The following is a 21,528-nucleotide window of genomic DNA, read 5'->3' as shown; positions in this document are numbered from 1 at the left end:
TGGCGTCAGAATAGGGTTAAACGTTACAGCCTAAAACCCCCTCCAGATTCCTTACCCCTCAGATCTAAACACTGGTAAAACTGAAGTGGACTTGGCTTCTTTAGTGACATACAAAAGTTCATTTCAAACACAGGCAAGAAAAAAGCAGCAGCAGCACATATAGGGAGGAGACATGTCCAACCCTTGCCTCCTGGCCACAGAGAAGACAGAGGAGGTCAGAGTCCCCACGCTGCCACTGACTGCCTGAATAAAGTATTACCTCCTACTGCAGCTTCCATGAATTCTCATAAGCTTGGTGGCTTAAAACAAAACCCTTTTGGTCCCTTACTATCTGGCGGTGAGAGATCTAGCAGCAGTTTCACTGGGCCAAAACCAAGGTTGTGCCTCCAGAGGCTCTCCGGGAGATTCTAGAGCTGCATTCCTTGAACCTTGATCCTTCCTCCATCTTCCAAGCAGGGGTATAGCATCTTCTGTTTGTGCCTCTGTTTTCGGTCAGCTGGCCTTCTCTTCTGTCTATAATCTCCTGTTTCTTTCTTATAGGGATATTTTAGGGTCTCTCTGGGTAATCCAGGATCCGAATTATATTTGCAAAGTCCTTGCAATATATGATAACATTAATACATTCTACATTTTTGGGTGAGCAATATTTGGCATTCCTCAAAAGCTATTATGAATATTAATATACAAATCATTGTGTGACTATATGCTTTTATTTATACCTAGACATACCCTGGTGCCATAGTGGTTATGTTTTGGGCTGCTAATCGCAAGGTCAGCAGCTTGAAAGAAAAAGCCACTCCCCAGGAGAAAGATGAGGATTTCTACCCCTGTGGAGTTCCAGTCACAGAAACGCATAGGAGTAGTTCTACGGTGTCCGATAGGGTTCTTATTGAACCCAAATCGACTGGGTGGCGGTGAGATGGTATGTGTATGTTTAACTTAGTAAGAAATTGCCAAACCATTTTAAAAAATAGTTTTATTATTTAACATCTTCACCTGAAATGTATGAGCATTCGATTACTTACTCCAACTCCTCACAAAATTTGGTATAGTCATTTTGAATTTCAGCTATTCTAGTGAATATGTAATATACAAGTAAATCCTTAAAGTTTCAATTTGCATTTCCATGATGATAGTTATTGAGCATTTTCTCATCATTTGTGTATCTTCTTTAGTGAAGTGCCTGCTCAAACCTTTTAACTAATGTTTTTAAAACAGAGTCATTTGTCTTCCTCCTTGTTGATTTCAAAGTTCTTTATATAACTTGATGTAACTACTTTGTCAAACATATTGTGAATATTATTTTCTCTTCTATTGATATTCATTTTTCTTAACAATATCTTTCCAAAGCAAACGTTTATTTTGATGCCCAATTTATGATTCTTTCTTTTCTTCAGTTCATGCTTTTTGTGTTCTAACAAAGTGTTAGCCATTCCAATCCTTGAATAGTTATCTATGTAAAATCACAGGGATTCTTTTTAAACACACCAGAGATCCATCCACAGGCAGGAGTCAAGAACTACTGGCCCACAGGATAGCTGGGTTTGCCTGAGTTTCCACCAAAGAAACTTACGCTATCAGAAATAAGATAGGAACTCCATGAGCCGGACTTTGGGTAAAACAGGAAAGCAAACGGAGAGACAATCGTAGGACAATTTGAATAGTGCAGGCTTCTAAGCTTAAGTATGAGCAGCTGTTACGGGCTAGAAGCGGTCACAGGAAAAGCCACACCATATTCTAGCTAAGTGAGAGGAGGGAGAGAAAACAGGATTATGCTTTCCTGCTGGGAAAAAAACCCATCCAAGTTTATTTCAGTCCAGCCTGGCAAAGTGGGCAAAATCATTTCTCCTTTTGGTGGGATTCTTTAGAACATGCCTCTCACAGAGTCCACATGTAAAAGGAGGGCGTGGGGGGGCGGGGCGCGGGGATGAAGGGTGTGCTTCCAAAAGTTCCAGCAGAAACAGAATGAAAACAAACAAGCAAAGAAACCAAAGCCCACGGGCCTTGTTCCACGAACTTTTTGAAGGCCCCGTGCAGTGCTGGGAGTCAAACTTGGCAGTGTTTGGCCACCGTCTTTTGAAGCTGCTGCAGTCAACAAACGAAGATAGTAGCAATAATATTTGCCTACACCTTGGTTCCAACCAGGATTAGACAGACTGAGCTTTCATTACCCAAAAGGAGATGTCAGAGCACCAAATACGTTCAGTTTTCCCTTCAGTCCTGGGCAAAGTAGCTCTGTCTCAGTGGACAGGAGGCTACTCTCTCCAGATGTTATATTCAGCTGAGGGATCCTCCTTTATAACCTCCTGCAAAATATAAAATGAGTCCCAGCAGACACAACCACAAGCCAGAGGGCCAGCAGGGAGCATCTCTTTTAGGGGTTTCAGCAGCAGAGAGGGGCCAATTGTGCAGCTACCTTGACACCCCCAAATTAGCTGCATTAGCAGTGAGCCAGATTTTTTTGGCCAGCTCTCCTATTTAATGAGTTCTTTGTGTTTCCCACTTACTAAAGATTCTGCCCCTGGGGGGAAAACCTACTTCCTGATACTTGCCTAACACCTGGTAGGAGAAACAATCCAATGTTGACGCAAAATACTTCAATATCTTTTAAAGATTTGTGTGCAAGGGAAACACTCAAAAACTCACTGCCATCAAGTCGATTCCAACACACAGGTAGGTCAGAGTAAAACTGCGTCCCCCACCCCCACCCGCCCTATCTTTCTCCCACAGAGTGGCTGCTGGTTTCAAATTGCTGACCTTGCAGTTAGCAGCCCAAGCACAACCCACTGCCTCACCAGGGCTCCTTGTGCAAGAGAAAAGGCGAGGCTAATTCTCTAAGTCAGATACCTGGATTCCATGAAAAGCATAAGCAAACCCAACATACCTGCTACACTGCACATCACACCTGGATAATCGGAGGAGAGCTGCCTGACAGAGACTGAGGGCTCTAGAACCACATGGCTGGATTCATACACTAGACTAGTCTCTTCAGTCAGAAAAGGCGCTGATAACAGTGACTCTAAATCCAAGCAAAACAGCTGAGCAGGCAGCTCAGAACGCATGGCCATACCATGGGTTTACAGTATAGAGCTGCGCTCCATAGGGTTTGTTTGGCTAATCCTTTATGGAAGCAAATCGCCAGGCCTTTCTACTGCACGCCAATGGGTATGAACCACCAACCTATCTTTAACAGCCAGGACCAAACCATTCCTGTTACCTAGCGATCTAAGAGTTAACTATCTTCTAGTTATTTTAAGGAATGAATGAGATGATGCATGTAAAATGCTTAATACAGTACCTGACATAGAATAAAGGCTCAAGAAAATTGGTATTATTATAACTTTCGCCAGTGGAATCATTAAATTTTATAGATTAGACAAGGAATTAAAAAGAAGAAAATCTGTGACTTTTAACAGTGACAAATAGATTGAAATTCACACCAACCATGAGTGTCCATGAGGGGGTACCTCCCCCCAAAATGTAATTTTTCTTACAAAGCTATGTATTTAATTTAATAAACAAAACAAAACAACCTTATCACCTTCACCATTACACTTAATACATTTTTCAAATCTGTGATTTCATTCTTGGAAACATTTTTCAAATTCATCTGCTTGGATGGCTTACAGCACCTTCCTCATTTGTTTTTGTTTTGTTTTTCTTCACCTCGTCTACATCGTTAAATTGCTGTCCTTTCATGTCCCTCTTCATTCGAGGAAACATGGAGGGAGGCATACTATTTTTTGCCAAAAACTGATACACTGAGATAGCTGCGTAAACAGGTGCATTGTCATGGTGGCAAAACCAGTCCCGTCTGCCACAAATCAGGCCTTTTTTGTCGTACACTGTTAAGCAATCTTTTCATAAGCTCTAAATAGAAAGCTTGGTTAACAGTCTGACCTGGTGGAAGGAACTCAAATGTACTATCCCCCTTCACATCAAAAAAACAAATGAGCAAATAAATAAAAAACAAATGAGCATCATCTTGATTTTACTTGACAAGCTTTTTTGGGGCAAAGTGACATGGAGTCTTCCACTGGCTTGACTGATGTTAGCTTTGGGGTCCTAAGAACAGCACCCTGTCTCCTCACCACTAATGACCTCAGGAAAATAGTCTGGGTCGCTTCAGAGCTGTTCTTTCAAAGCACAGCATGTTTCCACTCGACGTCTTTTTCCTGGTCAGTCAGAACCCAAGGCACAAATTTCACAGCAACCCTTGTCACTCCCAACTCTTCAGCTGAAATTGCTGAACTGAGCTCTAAGATAGTCCAGATAACTACCACATCTCTTCAATGGTCCGTCATGGGTCTTTGCATGAATTTTGTCAACATCTTCGTCCATCCGCAAAGCTGATAGGTGTCCAGAACAAAGTTTGTTATCAATCAACATCTCACCTTTTTGAAATGAGAAAACCACTCGTACACTTGAGTTTTTCCCATAGTGGTGCTCTTGTAAGCTGTGTTCAATATCACAACAGTTTCTGCGGCACTTTTCCTGAGCAGGAAACAAAATTTCGCAGCCACATGCTGCCCTCTTAAATCAGCCATCACAAAAAATGAGGTTCTAGCGAAACTGGTTTTAAGAAAAAATTAACTGTGACCAGAGAGAACCTTCCCAGGCAACACCACTGGGTGCACTAACTCAGAGCAAGTTGCTCGCCTAGTGGGAAAAATGCGTACTATGGAAGCTCTACCCAGCAGAGGGTTTTTTTTCCCTTTTGGGGGCGAGGGTGGATACCCCCCCCCCTATAATCAAACCAGAAAGATTTTTTGAAGCCTACCTAAAAAAGCAAACTCCCTTCCACCAATTCTATTCTGACTCATAGTAACCCTCTAGGACAGGATAGAACTCATCGGAAGGTTTCTGCCACTGTAACTCTTTACAGGAATAGAAAGCTCCATTGGTCCCCCGAGGAGCAGTTAGTGGTTTTGAACTGTTGATCATGTGGTTAGCAGCCTAACGTGTAACCACTATACTACCAGGGCTCCTTATGAAGCCTACATCCCCAAAGAAATATGGTTTTTCCCCTTGTCAGAACCATGGTGCTCTGGTGGCACTCTGGAATATTCGTTGGACTGCTACCATAAGGTTGGCTGTTCAAACCCACCAGCCAGTCTATGGAAGAAAGATGAGGCTGTCTGTTCCCAGGAAGATTTAGAGGCCTGGAAACCCTATATAAGATTGCTGTGAGAAGGAATCAACTTCTCAATGGGCTTTTAGTTTTGGTTGATCAGAACCACACGCATTGGTAAAATCAAAGACATATCTACTTTATAGATGTGGATACCAGTTTCGGTATCCCTCAGATGCTGGTCATTATATATAACCCTTGAAATAAGAAAAAAACCAGAAAAACAATACCTAAAACTCTGGGTATGCAACATGTCCTTGGTTGATAAGACAGTAGCCTTGGAGACAATGTCTCACTCCTTTAGGGAATTTGCTCATCAATTACGTATATCCTTATCTCTGAGACTGCTGTTTGCCTTCCCTGACTTAACAAAAGAAGCAGAAGTCCCCAGCCTAGGATACTCATGTTATCAGAGAATTACAGAACATTAGATTAGAAAGCTCCTTATGGAAATCATAAGGAGCCCTGGTTAAACACTAAGCCTCTAGCCAAAAGGTCAGCAGTTCAAATCTACCGGCCTCACTGCTAGAGAAAGATGTGGCTGTCTGCTTCTGTGAAGATGTTTTACTTTATTTTTTTTCCATTGTGAATTGAATCAAGGTTTACAAAACAGATCTGTTTTCCATTCAATAATTCATACATTTCTTTTCCATTTTATGGATTGAGGATATAGCATTACTTACTCCATTTCCTTTCCATGTATCCCTCCTCTACTCCTGCTTTTCTCCTAACCTTGAACTCTGCCCTTGGGTAAATGCTGGCCTTTTGATCTCCAGTGGGAAATGATTCCAAATTGTGTGTACCTTACTAGTGCTTCTGTTCCCTGATACATCTGTCTATTGTTTGGCTGAAAATGGAGCCACAGGAAGGAACTAATTTGCAGACTGTGGGGGTTACATAATCTGGTGTCAATTTGAGGATTACGAGTGAAGGGGTGGAGTTTAGCCTGTCCATCAGATTGAGACATTGTGAGACATTGTCTCCAAGGCTACTGTCTTATCTGATGTTTGATGACCTCATTTGGAGGTGCAAAAGAGATAAATAGCTTGTTGGAGGCGGGACAAAGGCTCACTCCCTGAGAAACTCTCTATTGACAAGACAAATGGGGCTATGCTGATTGCAGTGAGAGTCCTGGACCTGGAGGACTCTATCCACCCACTGGCCTGTGATCTTCCTGCATTCAGCATCATAGCATGTGTTTTTTGAGTCTGAAGAGGAATTTATAGATTGGTATCGGACATATGGGCTAATATTGGGCTGATGGGCTTGATCTGGACTGGGCTGGAATGTTTTCTTAATGTACTCTGTATATAAACCTTTCTTATATACATATGTGTCTCTAAGAATTTGTTTCTCTAGTTTACCCAGACTAACACAGAGACCTAACAGGTGACTAAGGGCCATAGTCTTGGGGTTCCCACAGCCTCCATCTGACCAGGAAGATGATTTTGACTCCTGTTCCACATTTTCCTCCCACTCTATCCAGGACTTCCTAATGCAGTGCCTCTCAGAGCCCCCATGAAGACCACTGCCGTGTGCCAGGGTGAATTCTGACTCGGGCAAGCCAACGGGACAGAGTAGACCTGATGCCTAAGCTACAAATCGCTACGGGAGCAGCTTGCCGGGTATTTTCTCCTTTCAGTTGAACTAGGGGCCTATTGGTTAGCAGCCCAGCACTTACCCATTGGGCCACCAGGGCTCCTTCCCTGAAGACTCCAACCTTGAAAAAGCTAAGGGCAAACTCTACTCTGGGGTCCTTATGAGTCCAAATGGCAGTGGTTCTGGAGATCCTATCAGAACCTGAGAAGAGTCACTCCCTGTTTACAGCCGCGGAAGCTGAGGCACAGAAAGGTGAAGTTATTGGCCAGAGTAACAGCAGAGCTGAGCTTAACAGGAAGTATCCCAAGGAAATGGCCTCTGCTCTCATTGCATAAATCAAGTCCAGGAAACCTTCACATAACTGGTGGGACAACCAGGCACATTCCTTAGGTCTCTTATCTGACTCCGACTTCTCATCCAGTGGCATCCCAATTCCTCCTGTGAATGACACTCTACAAACAACAACAACAAAAGTGAAGAATTGGAGTGGGCTCAAGTAGAAAGCAAATGTTTTGAGAATGATGAGGGCAACAAATATACAAATGTGCTTGACACAATGGATGGATGGATGGATTGTGCTAAGTGTTATACAAGCCCCCAATAAAATGATTAAAAAAGAAGAATTGGAGTGTGGAGAGAATGTTCCTTTTGCCTATTACTAGAAAGCTAAGAGCTTCTCCTTCATCCCAAATAATTAATCTACTCTTCTACCTGCCAAGCCAGCCTTGACTTCAGAATTCTCTGCCCACATTGGGACCCCAGGGGAGGAGAGAATGGAGATTATTCATCCTATGGGACAGTAAACACTGACTAATCCACAATACCATGCCTATCTCTAATCAACTACCATTTAATTGATGGAAAGTTAAAAAAGATCAAGAAGCAGTCCTACGATCTGCAATGATTTATAATAATTTGGGTCAATCTTATAGAACAGATTGCTGACTGAGAGAAAACAAACAAAAAGGGCACACATTGCTTGCTTCTAGTTCTCTAAAGCATGAAACAGAGCCGAGTCAACCCCTTCTGTTAGGCGCCAGGACAGTGGTTAGCCTTGAAGTGGGGCTGGGCGTTGGAACTGGAAGGGAGCATGAGGGAGAGTTCTAGGGTTCTGTAGTGTTTCTCCACCTGGGAGCTGGCTACCCAGGTATGTTCCGTGTGTGGAAAGACACCGAGTTGTACTCTCAGAACATGCGAGTTTTTCTTCAATGAAATATAAGCACAGCAAACAGACCTGTGAGAAATAAATTCTTCCTTATACCGTCCACATAGAAATACAGTATGAAGTTAACCTGGGCGCATGACTAGGAATACCATTAATTCACGGGAAGACTTTCCTTCTGGAAGTCCAATTGCACACCATGCACTTAGACCTTCAAAATGTGAATGGAGCCTGGTGTGTGGAGCCAGGAGCAATCCTGGCTTTGCTGTCTCCTGCCACCAGCCTCCAGGTCTGGATCTGGAAAGGTCATCAGAACTGGCTCACCCTGGTTCTTCTCTACTCTTCTAAGGCTGAGAGGAAAGGGAACTGAATTATGGAGCAAGGTCTAAATGGCTGACTCTCACACAAGGATTTCTCTCCGATGAACATAGAGAAGAAGGAGGGAACCGCCAGATGATCCCCTTCCTTCCTGAGAGAGTCTAAGTGGTTGTCAAGGTCAAGGAGAACAGTTGCAGTGGTACCTGACTACTGTCAGGGTTTTGCCTGAGGAGGTTTTCCTTTTAGTCACACACATGTCAGCAAGTGCTGAAGAATAACTCAAACTGCTGACAACCAAGCTGAAACAGATGCTGGAAAGTAGGGAGGAGAGAGCAAAATGTGTCCTCGCCGTGAAACAAAGCGTGGCCCAACCACGGCTCAGCAGGGCCACCACAAGTAGGCAGGGAGGCTCTGGGAGGTGCTAGCTTTTGCTTCCTTCTTTGTCACATGGTCATCCTCTCAACATTCTGCCATAAGAGACAGGGAGAGCTCCTTCAGGGATCCAGTTATATAGGTGGGAGAGTCTAAATCTATTCTCTTCAGGCTAGCAAGAAAATAGAAGAAACTGGGTTCTAATTTTTTTTTTAACCTAGATCTGGGAAGCTTCCTAACATTAAGAATTATAAAACTGATCAACAATCAATAGCAATAGATGGCTATATCCCCCACAATCTTGTTTACCAAGGCTCTTTCTAGCCCAGGCTCAAATCTTAACACTAGGTTTTGTTCAATGGAAACCAATGAATTCTATACGGCCCTACTTATCCCCTTTCTACTTCTAACTCACAGGGAGATTATTTCCTTCAGAAAAGTCATCTGGGGCTGCTTCTTCTTGAATGCAAGAACACTACACCATGGACAATGATTGGGAATCTGGGTCACCGTTTGCTACCAAGTCAAGAAGAAGCTGGTTCCATCACTGACGTGTATGGTAGATTTGGCAGAAATGCCTGATGATTCACAATTTGGGGCCATGTCCCTAATTAAATGAATCAACCTTCATCCAAGGATTTGTGCTAAACAATTGGACCCCAGGAAGCACTGGCGGACCCAAAGACAAAAAAGAGATGTCAGTGTACGAATAATCAAGCGGCGGAGTCCAGCCTGGCCAAAATGAGAGTCTGGAAAAGGCACTGAACAGACAGGCACGCAAGCATTGGCTACATGAATTAGAAAATACAACATGACGCGGAAGGCCCCTGAACGTCAGTAACTCCCCGTTATCTATCACCTGCCCACAGAAGCAGCCATTATTCACCTAGGCAGATTCCCGAGCCATGATGCCAGCCCCTGGACTGCTCCTCGCCAACAGTCCCTTCGCAGGGCTCCTTGCAGCTCAGGGCTTCTTCCCCTTCCCCACGCATGACCCCTTTCCACCTGGGAAAGCTGCAGCACGGGCCAGCGCAGCCAGAAATGCCTTGGATTCATTATGCCTTTGATTTTGAATTACTTTTTGGTGGTTGTGTATCCAGAAACATTTTACCATCGCCAAACTTTTCACAGTCCTCACATTCTGAATAAGAAGCTATGCGTTCACCCAGAAAGAAAGGAATTCATTTCCTTTTCCCCACGGGCCTGTGGTGAGGAATGACCAGGCTCACGTCGTTTAAAGCAAGCAACAAAACTAGCCTTTCTCTTATTTCCAAGTTTGCTTCATGGCTTCAGCCAAGAGCTGTGACCAGGAAGCGCTGTGTACCTTTTTAAAGAGTCTCCCTGAGTCCTCGCTGACTTGCACAAACCGGGGGATGATATTGTTCAAGTAGATGTCACTCAGGGTAGTGTGGTCCCGGCTCTCTCGCTTCACCTGGTTTAAGAGGAGATTCCAGCAGTTGACTGGAGAGAGGACATTCTGATCCTTCCTGCAATGGAACAAGAGAGGAGGGTAAAAATCAATGTAGTTAAGTAAGCAAAAATCTACGATCATAGTCTACTGTCACAAAATCGCAGGAAGCAAAGCCAAACCAGAGATGAAGAGAGCTTGCCTCTTGAAAGTCCAGTTTAGGTTTCTCCTTCTCTGAAGACTCTCAAGGGAAATAATGTGAAGGAAAAGAGGGAGGGGAAAAGAGGAAAGGAGAAAGAGGGGAAGCAAGAGTATCTGCGGAGCATCCGTCAGGCTCGTAGAACTTGCTAAGTGATTTTTCTGCATGATCTCGTCTGAGCTCCATCACTTTGTTGTATGAAGAGTCACCATCATGTCCATTTGACTCGTTAGGCAATTGAGCCTCGGAGAGATTGTCCCTTGCCCAGTGTTAAGTAAGAGGGAGTCAGTCTAGAACCACAGTTCTTTGTTGTTCGACTGGAACAGGTCAAGGCTGTCCGATTCCAGAGTCAGTAACTCTCTCTGCCTGCAAAGTAACTTGGTTTTTGTCTTTAGTGACAACATCCCTAGAGTGCTAGAGACTGCCCTTCCCACAAATTTATCAGGGTCCACTCGATGGTTAATAACAATCGTTGACAACAAAAACAAGGAAGCAACCTGGAGGCATTTGCCATGAAAAACAAAACAACATCAATAAAAACTATTCAAGTCTGTGGAAGGCATCATCTAAGGGGATTAAATCCCATGGAAAGAGCCACGATCTCAGGTCCAGGGGCTGACAAACAAAGACCACATATCATACTAGAATGCACTCATGCCTCCAACGGCTATGGTTCTAGTGGAGCAATAAAGTGCCACGCCTCGATGCTCATTTCTAATGAAAACACTGGGACCCAAGAGAATGACCAACTACCTCTTCCATTCACAGCACTAATTTAAGCAATGAGAAGTTTCTCGCTTGGAACTTGAATTTTTTTGTGGAGAGAAACAGAAAATACAGGTTAGTTGTATTACTTACCAAGGCCTGAGAATGAGCTGTTTAATTCAAACTCACAGCAGCCAAGACGTCAGATATTATTAACCACAGTTAGAGAAGAAGTAAAGAAGACTAAGAGAGGGCCCCACAGCTAATGGTGGCCACGCTGGCATGCAAAATCCAACCAGGGATTGCAAACGTGAGTGCTTTGTGGAGTTACTGTGTGACAACCTGTTTGTTCCCTTTGCCTGCCCTCTACCCTCCAGTTAGTCTTTTAATGGCAGAAAATCGGGCGAGAAGGGCTGGTTGCTTAAGTCAGCAATGTCCCCGTCTAGGACTAGAGGCTGCCAGCTCTGTGATTTGTATGTAGATCGCAGAATGCAACTTCAAAGGGCTTTTCCAATTCTTCAGTGAGGTAATGGTTAACAATTACACCATACCTACTCCATCTTGAGAACACACCACGCCAATAAATAAAAAATCTGCCAAATCCGCTCCAAGACGCCACATCCAACCAAGGAATATTAAAGTCCTAATGGAAACTGCTCTGTTCCTCTTCTCTCTCTAAGGCAGTGGTTCCCAACCTTCCTAATGCCACAGCCCTTTAATACAGATCCCCATGTGGTGACCCCCCAACCATAAGATTATTTCCGTTGCTACTTCATCACTGTCATGTTGCTACCGTTATGAGTCGGGCGACCCACAGGTTGAGAACCACTGCTCTAAGGCATCACATTGCTGCGGGTCGCACTGCTTCACAGTTACGTGCTTATTAGGTGCCAGCCACGGAGCTAACATGGTACTCAGCTACCTTTCTACGGAAATTGAAAGAGAGGGCAGTATTCTAGCTAATTAAAAGATATGACTACATTTTTGGACAGTTTCAATGGGCACATAATTCACATATCAAAAATTCAATAGTTCAATCACATCAAGAAGAGTTATACAATCATCACCCAAATCCATTTTAGAACATTTAGAACATACTTATTAGCTTCCTATTTCCCACCGAACCTTCCCTGCCATACGCGCAAGGAACCATTAATCCAGTGACTGTCTCTATAGATTTAACTATCCTGGATTCATAGACAGGAAAACATTTAAAAAACAAAGTAAAACAGATGGAAACCTCAAATTGAAAAGCAGAAAAGTTTAAAAACTAGAACAAATTTAAATGGATCATAAGGGAGATCAAATGATAGAGTGCTAAAAAGATATGACAACATGAATGTACTCTTTCCAAACTGTCTAGCATCTGAAAAGACATGAGCAGGAAACAGTCCTAATTTCAAAATGGTGAGAGATCTGAGCACCATACAATGACATTGCATGTTTCCATTTGCTAGAAAACCTCCAAATTGATTCCAAATCCCTTTCAGTTACAAAATTCCAGATAATCCAACAGATATCTTTAGATACCTGTGTCCCCAGCAGCCATGGAACAGACTACACAATTACACGTGCTTTTTAAAAAGATAGGTCTTTGATTTACAATTGGTTTTAATGTGTTTATGATTCTGAGTGAACAGAGGTGTGGTCTCTATTGGATCATAGGGCTGGCGAGTTCTTTCCCCAATTTTAAAAATTGTGGTCCAGCTGATTCTGACTTTTTGACTCCTAGTAAGTAGACCTCTAAGGAGCCCTGGTGGTATAGTGGTTCCATGTTGGGCTGCTAACCACAAGGTCAGCAGTTCAAAACCTCCAGCCGAGGCTCCAACGGTGAAAGAGGAGACATTCTACTTCCCTAAAGAGTTAGTCTTGGAAACCCACAGGGCCAGTTCTGCACTGCACTCGAGTCACGAGGAGTTGCCACCAACTCTGCAGTCGCCTTGCCCAAGGCAGTGCAGTGTTGTACTTCTTGATTACTTCCATGGGTGTTCCAAATAAAACAAAACTCTTGGCATCTTTAATATTTTCTCCATGTATTGTGATACAGCTTATCGGCCAGTTGTAAAGATTTTTGTTTTCCATTTTGTTGAGGTGTAATCAATACCGAAGGTTGGAGTCTTGGTGCTTCAAGCCCTCTTCACTTTCACTAAGCAAGCTTACATTCTCTGCATTTCACAGATTACCAATGAGTCTTCCTCCAATCCCGGTGCAAAATTCTTCTTTATATAGTTCAGCGCCTCAGATTATTTGCTCAGCACAATGAGTGAATAAATAAAGTGAAAGGACAGAACTCCAACATACACCTTTCCTGATTTTAAACCACACAAGTAACCCTTGTTCTGTTTGAACAACAGCCTCTTGGTCTATGTACAGGTTCCACATGCACACAATAACATGTCCTAGAATTTTCCTTCAAGACATTATCCATATTTGTAAAGGTCCACATAATCAAATGCCTTTGAATAAATAGTCGATAAACAAGTAAACATCTTTCTAGTGCTGTTTGCTTTCAGTCAAGATCCATCTCATCACTGTAATGATATTCTCATCACATGCCTTCTCTGTATCTGGCTTGAATTTCTAGCAGTTCCTTTTCAAGGTGCTGCTGCAACAGTTTTTAATCATCTCGGGTGAAATTTTACTTAGGTGCAATGTTAATATTAATATCAATGATTTTGCTCAACAATTTCGACATTCTGTGGGATTACCTTGCTTTGGAGTGGGCACAAATATGGATGTCTCCTAGTCAGACGGTCAATTAGCTACCTTCCGAATTTCTTGGCGCAGAGACTGAATGCCGCCGACACCGGATCCAGTTTTGCAAACATTTCAGTCAGTCAATTCCCGGGTCTTGGGGGTGTCTGGTTTGTTTGGCTTTGGTTGTTGCCAGTGACCGAAGCCTTCAGAGCAGCTCGGACTCCTTCCTCCAGCACCCCAGGGTCTTCATATGCTGTCTCCGGAAGTGGTGGAATGATGATCATTTCGTTTTGGGACAGTGACTGTGTATTTCTTTTATCTTCTTTCAATGCTTCCTGTGTCATACAGTGTTTTGCCCACAGAATTCTTCACAGTGTCCTTTGTAAATGTCTACTTGAAAGGTACATTTATCCCTACAAAACACTGTTTGGAACGGTTTCATATATTGAGATTCTCCGTCAAGTTTCTACTTTGAAGAAGGAATCCAGGGCTTTCAAAACAAGCAAACAGCCACTACTCCACCCCGCTGCATGTGCTTCTTTAGCGGTTCTGAGTCTGTTTTATCACTACGCTACCGTTTCATGCAGTCTTCCCGGTTCTCTGAGTTTCTACACTCTCTCTTTCCAACCGAGGTCTTGGAATGAGTGCAGTCCTTTATTTTTGGATAGAGGTGGGGCAGACGAGGCGGAGGGAATATGTGAGGAGGAAAACACATATCTACGTACAGACAATTTTCCCAGCCACCATGCACAAAGGCAGGGTCAGAAACAAGCTCCAAAATGAAACACACTTCAAGCTGGAAAGTAAGCACGCCAACGAGGCGTGATTTCATACGGCGCCTAGTGAGGTTCTGCCGGAGTGCCGTCCTGCCTCCACAACTTCAGGGCCTTCTTTTATGTGGGGGCTGCGAGAGCCAAGGGGACTTTGTTTGGTTAAGAGATTGAAGATTGTCTTTATATCTTTTCCATCTATCACTTGTTTGTATAGTCTCTTCACTTTCCCTGCCCCAGAGTCTTAGGTTGTGTGATATTTGGACGTTGAAAGAAAAGGGTCTGCGTCCCTTAGGAATGCGTCGAACAGCTGCGAACCTCCTCAAACTTTAATCCCTAAAAAGCAGACAAAATATCCAGAAGTATTTTTCTTACTCCGATTGTTTTTTCAGGAGGACGAACAAGAAAACGTAATCCTGTACTCGAGACGGAGGGCTCTGCAGTCCAGAGACAGAGACCCGGAAAGTCCCGGCTGGCTGTGCATCTGCAGAAGAGATCATCGGCACAAATGCTCGGCGAGATAAACCTGCGAGGCTGAATCATTAACTTCAATACATTAGCCCAGTTTTTTGCTCCCTCAACTTAGACTATTTATGGATGTTCAAGAAAAGTAGTGACAAATGCTCCGAGGGATTTCTCTGAAATATCTAGGGTGAAGAGGGTACTCTATAAAAGTCCAAATCGACTCTTCGTTAACACTGCTTCTCCCGGGCCCACATTCCCGCTGGTCCGTCTCCAGGAGCCTTGGTGGGGTAGTGGGTTCCGAGTTGGGCTACTAAGCATAAGGTTAACAGTTTGGATCCACCAGCTGCTGCACAGGAGAAAGATGAGGCGTTCTACCCCTGTCTGTGAAGTGTTACTGTCTCAGAAACCCACAGGGGCAGTGGTACCCTGCCCTACAGGGTCGCTATGAGTCAGCATGGACCCGATGGCAGTGAGTGTGGTTGGTTTTCTGGTCTCCCCAGTAGCCTTGTCTAGAAAAAGGACAATGGACTCCCTAAAGATCTTGAAAGCACAGGGTTGGGCTGTACACTCCGGGGACATCTCCTAGCCTTAGGTGTTGTAGAATTAATCATTGCTGGGTAGCACATATGGTTAAGTGCTCAACGTGGAGCTGAGGGTTGGTGGTTCAAAACTACCGAGCAATGTCTCCGACGTTAGGCCTGGTGATCTATTTCTGAAAGGCCACAGTACTGAAAATCCGACAGAGTACACAGTTCTCCTCTGCACACAGGGGGCGCCAGGAGTTGTAACTGGCCCAACCGCAACCAGCAACCATGGCTCGTGGTTATGCCACTGGAACTCAAGGCACCACTGAGGCACGGTGAGCGTGGCTTAAACTGCTGCGCCGCTCTATTGAGGCAGCGTGCCCTTTTTGGACCTCCAGTTTCTGACTTGCCCACCTCACGGGGCTGCTGGGTGGACCAGATAAAACAGAAGAATCATGTCAATAATAAAGCCCTATGCAAATGTGAGGAAATGTTATTATTTATATTTCCAAACAAACTTGGACTCAGCTTTCATCAATTTCCAACATGGTCTTTACCCAGCCCTGGGCCAGGGCCAAGAGCTCAGCCTGCTGAAAATGCACAGCCCTCTGCAAATAATGACTGGGATCAAACAGCAGCAACAGGCAATTAACAAAGCAGCTGTAAGTCCTGGGGAAGAAGTGAGGGAGATGCCAATGGGAGAGCGGAATTTAATCTTCCACTGTCCTTCCCCTAAGGGACAAGGTGGGAGATAAGCCCTGCATTCCATGCAGGGAGCTGTGTGCTGAGGCTGACAGGAAGAAATCCAAGGGGAGTCCAGATGGCCGGAACCCTGGCTGTTTCAGCAACTTCCACCACCCCCTCCCCACCCCCCTTCTTCCCAAATTCCTATCAAACCTTCTCTGTACACAGGGGTGGCAAATATCAGTACACTAAGAACACTGTCACTTTTTGAGCACAGGCACACACAAACACACACACACACACACACACACACACACACGCACACACAATAGTAGACAAAACCCCCAAAGGAGTCAAATACATCATCCAATCAATCTAGTTAGTCAACACACCGGTGAGGTAGATAGAAAAACAAAGGTAGGTGAAAGACATAAGACATTGTTCTGTGTCAGTTGGGTAGGGAACAAGGCTGGCATTTTAAGCCTAAACTCTCTCCTGGCACCCTGATTAAAATGAAATGAACTGAGGCAGCCAAAGAGATTATTTTATTCAGATGAGTGTTATTAGCCTTTCTGGCTTATTTTCTCTCTTATGCATTTTGCGGATGCTGACAGAAGCAGACAGGCAGGATGGAGGCCAAGCTGCAGGGATTTATGGTCTGGCAGTGCCATACATAAAATCAGACCCTTGCTGACCCAGATAAGCCTGGGAAGGATTGGATTTGCTGAAGGAAGGTGTTAAAAGAAGGGAGTGGGGGCAGATCCCCAAGGTGGGAACTGACTTGAAAAGGATTCTGCCTGCAGTGGCCACTGCTCACAGTCTGACCCAGTAAGATAGCAGCAGCCTCGGGGCACCTTTCAAAGGTGGGTGGGCAGGCACACTTATCTAGCTTTATCACAGGCCTAGCTTCAGCTCAACCAGCAAAGTGATGGAAGTAGGAGAATTAAGAGATGGAAAAAGAGCCAGGCAAAAGCCAAATCATGTAAGCCTACCCCTCGCCTTACCAAAGCTCTTGTGATCCAACATTTCCCATTGATAACAACAGTAAAATGTCTACTATGTGGCTATTTTTTGTGCAATAATGAGAAGCCATGGGGTCAATCGAGTGGGAAGCCGGAGAAGTGAGGACGAGCGGGCTGCTGGGAGGCCTGGAAGCAGGGCCAAACAATGATGGGCTCCTGGAGGCTCCATGATCATGGGAAAGGTGTGGAGGTGAAGGGAGTCTACCACGCGACCTGCATGGAGATGTGCCAGGGCATCCACCCTCTGGATGAGCGCATTAGAGCACTGGTGCCAAAGATTGGTCCTGACTGTCCTAACAGCTCGCAGCCTGGTCTCTGGAACATTTATGTCTGGAGAAACGACCTTTCCATTTTTCAGGAAAACTTAGTACCACAAATCGGTTTTAGTAGCCTAGACAGATGGATAGAAAGGATTCAAGCAGTGGTGTACCCACCTGACTCAAAATAGTCTACACTGTCCCCTGTAATCAGGTTTGGGGGAAGAGCTGCGTGGAAATGAAATTCTTGTGGCTCTGGATGCGTTCCGAGGAGTCCAGCCACACCCTGGGAGCACTGTGGCATGTCCACGAGCCTTAGGAATCTGCTTTGAAGTGGAGAACTCGACTACCAAGATGTCTGGCACTATTAAGTGCTTAATAACTATTTCCTGAATAGTTAGTTGTTGAATGGAGGTTCCCCTGAGTTAGGTCAGAGCACTGGGAATGATCTCCAGGTTCGAGCCACTGTAAATTCTCATTGGTGAGTTCTCCATCAATCTATGTCCTGGTGAGAGATGCTGCCTTCCCTTCAGTGGCCCCATCTCAGCCTATATTCCTGGAGAGAAGAGGGGGCTCTTCTCTGCAAATCAAGTCAGCCCAGGCATGGGGTCTACTCAAGATTTTGGTCCCTGCCACCCAGATCTCTTGCCTGGATCCTTGACCCATTATAATCCAGGCTCTGAGTGCCTGATCTCTACTGTCTTCATCATTCATTGACTCAGCATCCACTGAGCACTTTGCATGTACCCTGATCTAGGCACCAGGGCTAAACTGATCAGCACTCTTGTCTCTGACTTGCATCTCCCACATCTGCAGACCTCGTGAATCCGAGACAGGGCACTCCTGGCTCCTAGACTGTCCATCCAGGAACAGCCCATATAGCATCCTGCTCTTGCTGCGTGGGCGTACACTAGCCTGGAGGCAGTCACTGTGAATCCTGAGGGCTGTCTTCTAAAATCGCTTTGCCCATCAGTCCCTTCTGTGGTTTGTGCAGGTCTGGCTTCTTCCCCTCATGGATACCTCATGTCTCAGCACTGGTGTTTGTAGCATAACAACCCATTGCAATTGAGCCGATTCTGACTCACAGTGACCCTGCACAACAGAATAGATCAGTGGTTCTCAACCTGTGGGTTGTGACCCCTTTGGGAGTCAAACGACCCTTTCACAAGGGTTGCCTGATTCAGAACAGTAGCAAAATTTCAGTTATGCAGTAGCAATGAAAATAATTTTATGGTTGGGGGGTCACCACAACATGAGGAACTGTATTAAGAGGTCGTGGCATTAGGAAGGTTGAGAACCATTGGAGTAGATAGATCTGCCATGTGGCATTTCCATGGCTGTGAATCTTTGCAGGCACTGATTTGCCACATGTTTCTCCCATAAAGTGGATGATGAGGTCTATCTGATGACCTTGCTGTTGACAGTCGAATGTTTTAACCACTATGTCACCATGGCTCCTTCATAGCACAGGGGAAGAATAAACAAAGAGCCTACTAACCCTCGTGGTGTTCTCTGCAGACAATCTAGATGCTGATGAATCAGCACTATGTTCTCCAGCACAGCCATCTGTAGAGCTCCAAGAAAGGAAAAACCCAAAATGAACAGCAAACAGCAAACATGCTGCTATAGAGCTGATGCCGACTCATATAGACCCTATAGGGCAGAGTAGGACTGTCCTTAGGGTTCAGAGTCTGCCTTCATGGAAGCAGCCAGCCCCATCTTTCTCCCTCAGCGCAGCTGGTGGGAGTGAACCGCTGCTCTGACAATCAGCAGCTCAGTGTTTAACTCACTACACTGCCAGGGCTCCTTATCCATAGAATTAGGAGCCTAGAAATTCCCTTTTGTCGTAAGCTTCCCCTCCCAGGAAGCCCCCCCAAAGTGGCTGGGTTCACATTAAATGGCCTGCTAGATCTTATTCACTCAAAGCTGAACCCCATAACGAGGTCAAAAGACATTACAAAGGTATGACGGATGGCCGAGGGAACATTCGTTATCCATGTTTCTCAATTTAAAAAGAATTTATAAGCATCAGCATCCAGTCGACAGTCGGATCCACATATTCTGTAGAATAACCTGTGAACAATGCTACAATTAAATCTTCCGTTTTTCTTCTCTCACTAATTAAGATGTCTCCAGAAGTCCCATAAGTAATTACAGCACATGACAAACATACAGAAGGAAAATATTCACGCAGATGCGGGAGCAGATTTTTACAACAAATGACACTGGGGTAGTGGCTGGGACAGAGTGTTTGGCTCGCCCTGGTCCCTGGTTCTAGAGATTGATCAATACATGCCTGGGTCAAACTGGGTTGACTTCACTCAGAAATCTACACACCTATTTTCTAAACAGTAACCGCCATGTTAGGAGCAGGCACTGTGGGGCAGCTTGCGCCACCGTCAGCGATTCTCCCTGGCTGGCAAATAGTCCTTAAGCATGCACACCTACTACCAGCAAGCTGCGGGAGAAGAGGAGTGGATGCATAAGAGTGTGATGCCTCTCTCCTGGGTCAGTGGGTTTCCCTTACACAGCCTAAGACAACAATGTGGACGAAAGGAAGAAGTGATAGGATAGGACTTAATTCTGGGAAACTGCGGAGGGCTCATAGGTTATTTTGATTTGGATCTTGCCGTTATAGGAAGGAAGATTCGATGAAAGCGCATTATAAGAACTGGGTTGGTACTTAATCATTGTTGACGAATGACAGTGTCAAAGCCACAGCAATCCTGTAAGTGCTGAGCATAGTAAGACCATTCCTCTAATGCTATGGTTCTCAACCTTCCTAATGCTGCAACCCTTTAATACAGTTCCTCATGTGGTGGGGACCCCCCCACCACCATAAAGTTATTTTTGTTGCTACTTCATCACTGTAATTTTGCAACTGTTATGAATTGGGTGACCCCAAAGGGGTCACGACCCACAGGTTGAGAACCCCTGCTCTAATGGCTAGTTCCTTTCTCTAGCCTCCATCAGGTGTTGCCTAACCAACTGCTCTGGCAAGGACCTCTTTGTGCTCCCTCTGCAGGGCTGCTGAGCAACTGACTCGGTCCTCCCATTGGCTGGTGTGCTCCACAGCATGTTATTAAGCATGGTGCAGGCACTTTACTGGCAAAACTTTAAAGGGTTGGCAGGTAAGCAAGATCTCTTGGTCGATTTCAAAGTTAGTAGGTCAAATTACTGAGTCCTGAAAGGGTATAAAATGTCTGCATATATGACAAATGTTATCTCAGCAAGATGGCATTCATGGAAAGCCCCCTGTACTAGACTTAACGCTCGGAGTTTGATGCCAGCTTTGCCACCTATTAGAAGACATTGACTACTAACTTCAAGGTCGGCAGTTCAAAACCTTCCACTGGTCCATGGGAGAAAGAGGAAGCTTTCTACTACTGTAAATATTTAAAGTCTTTGAAACCCACACGGACAGTTCTACTCTGTCCTATATGATTACTATGCGTTGGAATTAACTTGATGGCAGTAAGAAAAAATAAGAACTTCCTTTTAAAGAAAAACCACTCATGAGCACTTCTTTGGGTGGGTAGTGAGCCAAACAGGAACCCTAAGCCCCTTGCAGCTTATCACGGCAGCCAGAGTATGCAGGGGAACAGTGAGGAGCCCTGGTGGGGGGGATTGCACTTTGGCAGCTAACCCTAAGGTCAGTGGTTGGAAGACACCAGCCGCTCCCTGGGGAAAATATGAAGCTTCCTGCTCTCGGAAAGAGTTAGTCTCCCAAACCCACAGGGGCAGTTTCACCCTGTCCTACCAGGCTGCTATCATCTGAATCTACAGAACAGCAGTAAGTTTGGAGAGAATTTGGAGCCAGGCAACCTTGAGGAAATCATGGAAGCCTTCTGGGCACCTCAACGTTTCTTCATTGGCTTACAAACAATCAAGGGGGCCAAAAATCGAGTTCTGCCCAACTGGTACGAAGATCGGCAAAGTAATGAGCATTCAAATAAAACAACACTTTTACACACACGAAAGTGCCCTCCACTATGAACCGGGATTGCCACCGTCCCTTATGATTGCTGCAATGGCTGTTTTTATAAGCGTTCTCCTTCATCAGAATGTGCAGTAGGAATTCATGGTGCTATTAACTCATCATCCAATTCTCTGGAAATTCTCCAACCCAGTGAGTCTCCTATGCCCAACCTAGCGGCTGCTTGAAAGGGGAAGACTTTCAAAGTGCAAGGAGGAAAGCCAGAGGGTACAAAAAAT

General features: G+C 44.8%; 1 protein-coding gene across 7 annotated transcripts in view; it reads right to left on the bottom strand.

Annotated features, from left to right (window-relative positions):
- SRGAP2 (SLIT-ROBO Rho GTPase activating protein 2) overlaps positions 1–21,528 on the bottom strand; it is a 277,777-nt gene that overhangs the window by 124,383 nt on the left and 131,866 nt on the right. For all 7 annotated transcript variants that reach the window (XM_030887788.2, XM_004699842.3, XM_045298319.1 and 4 more), the window contains exon 4: positions 9,907–10,069. In XM_030887788.2, coding sequence (XP_030743648.1) covers positions 9,907–10,069 — 163 coding nt within the window. The remainder of the gene's footprint in view (positions 1–9,906; positions 10,070–21,528) is intronic.

Source organism: Echinops telfairi, unplaced genomic scaffold, assembly GCF_000313985.2.
Source record: "Echinops telfairi isolate 266 unplaced genomic scaffold, ASM31398v2 ScPeMD7_7424;HRSCAF=8462, whole genome shotgun sequence".
Taxonomy (NCBI): domain Eukaryota; kingdom Metazoa; phylum Chordata; class Mammalia; order Afrosoricida; family Tenrecidae; genus Echinops; species Echinops telfairi.
Note: the sequence above shows the minus strand (reverse complement) of the source record. Positions and strands in the feature narration are given on the sequence as shown.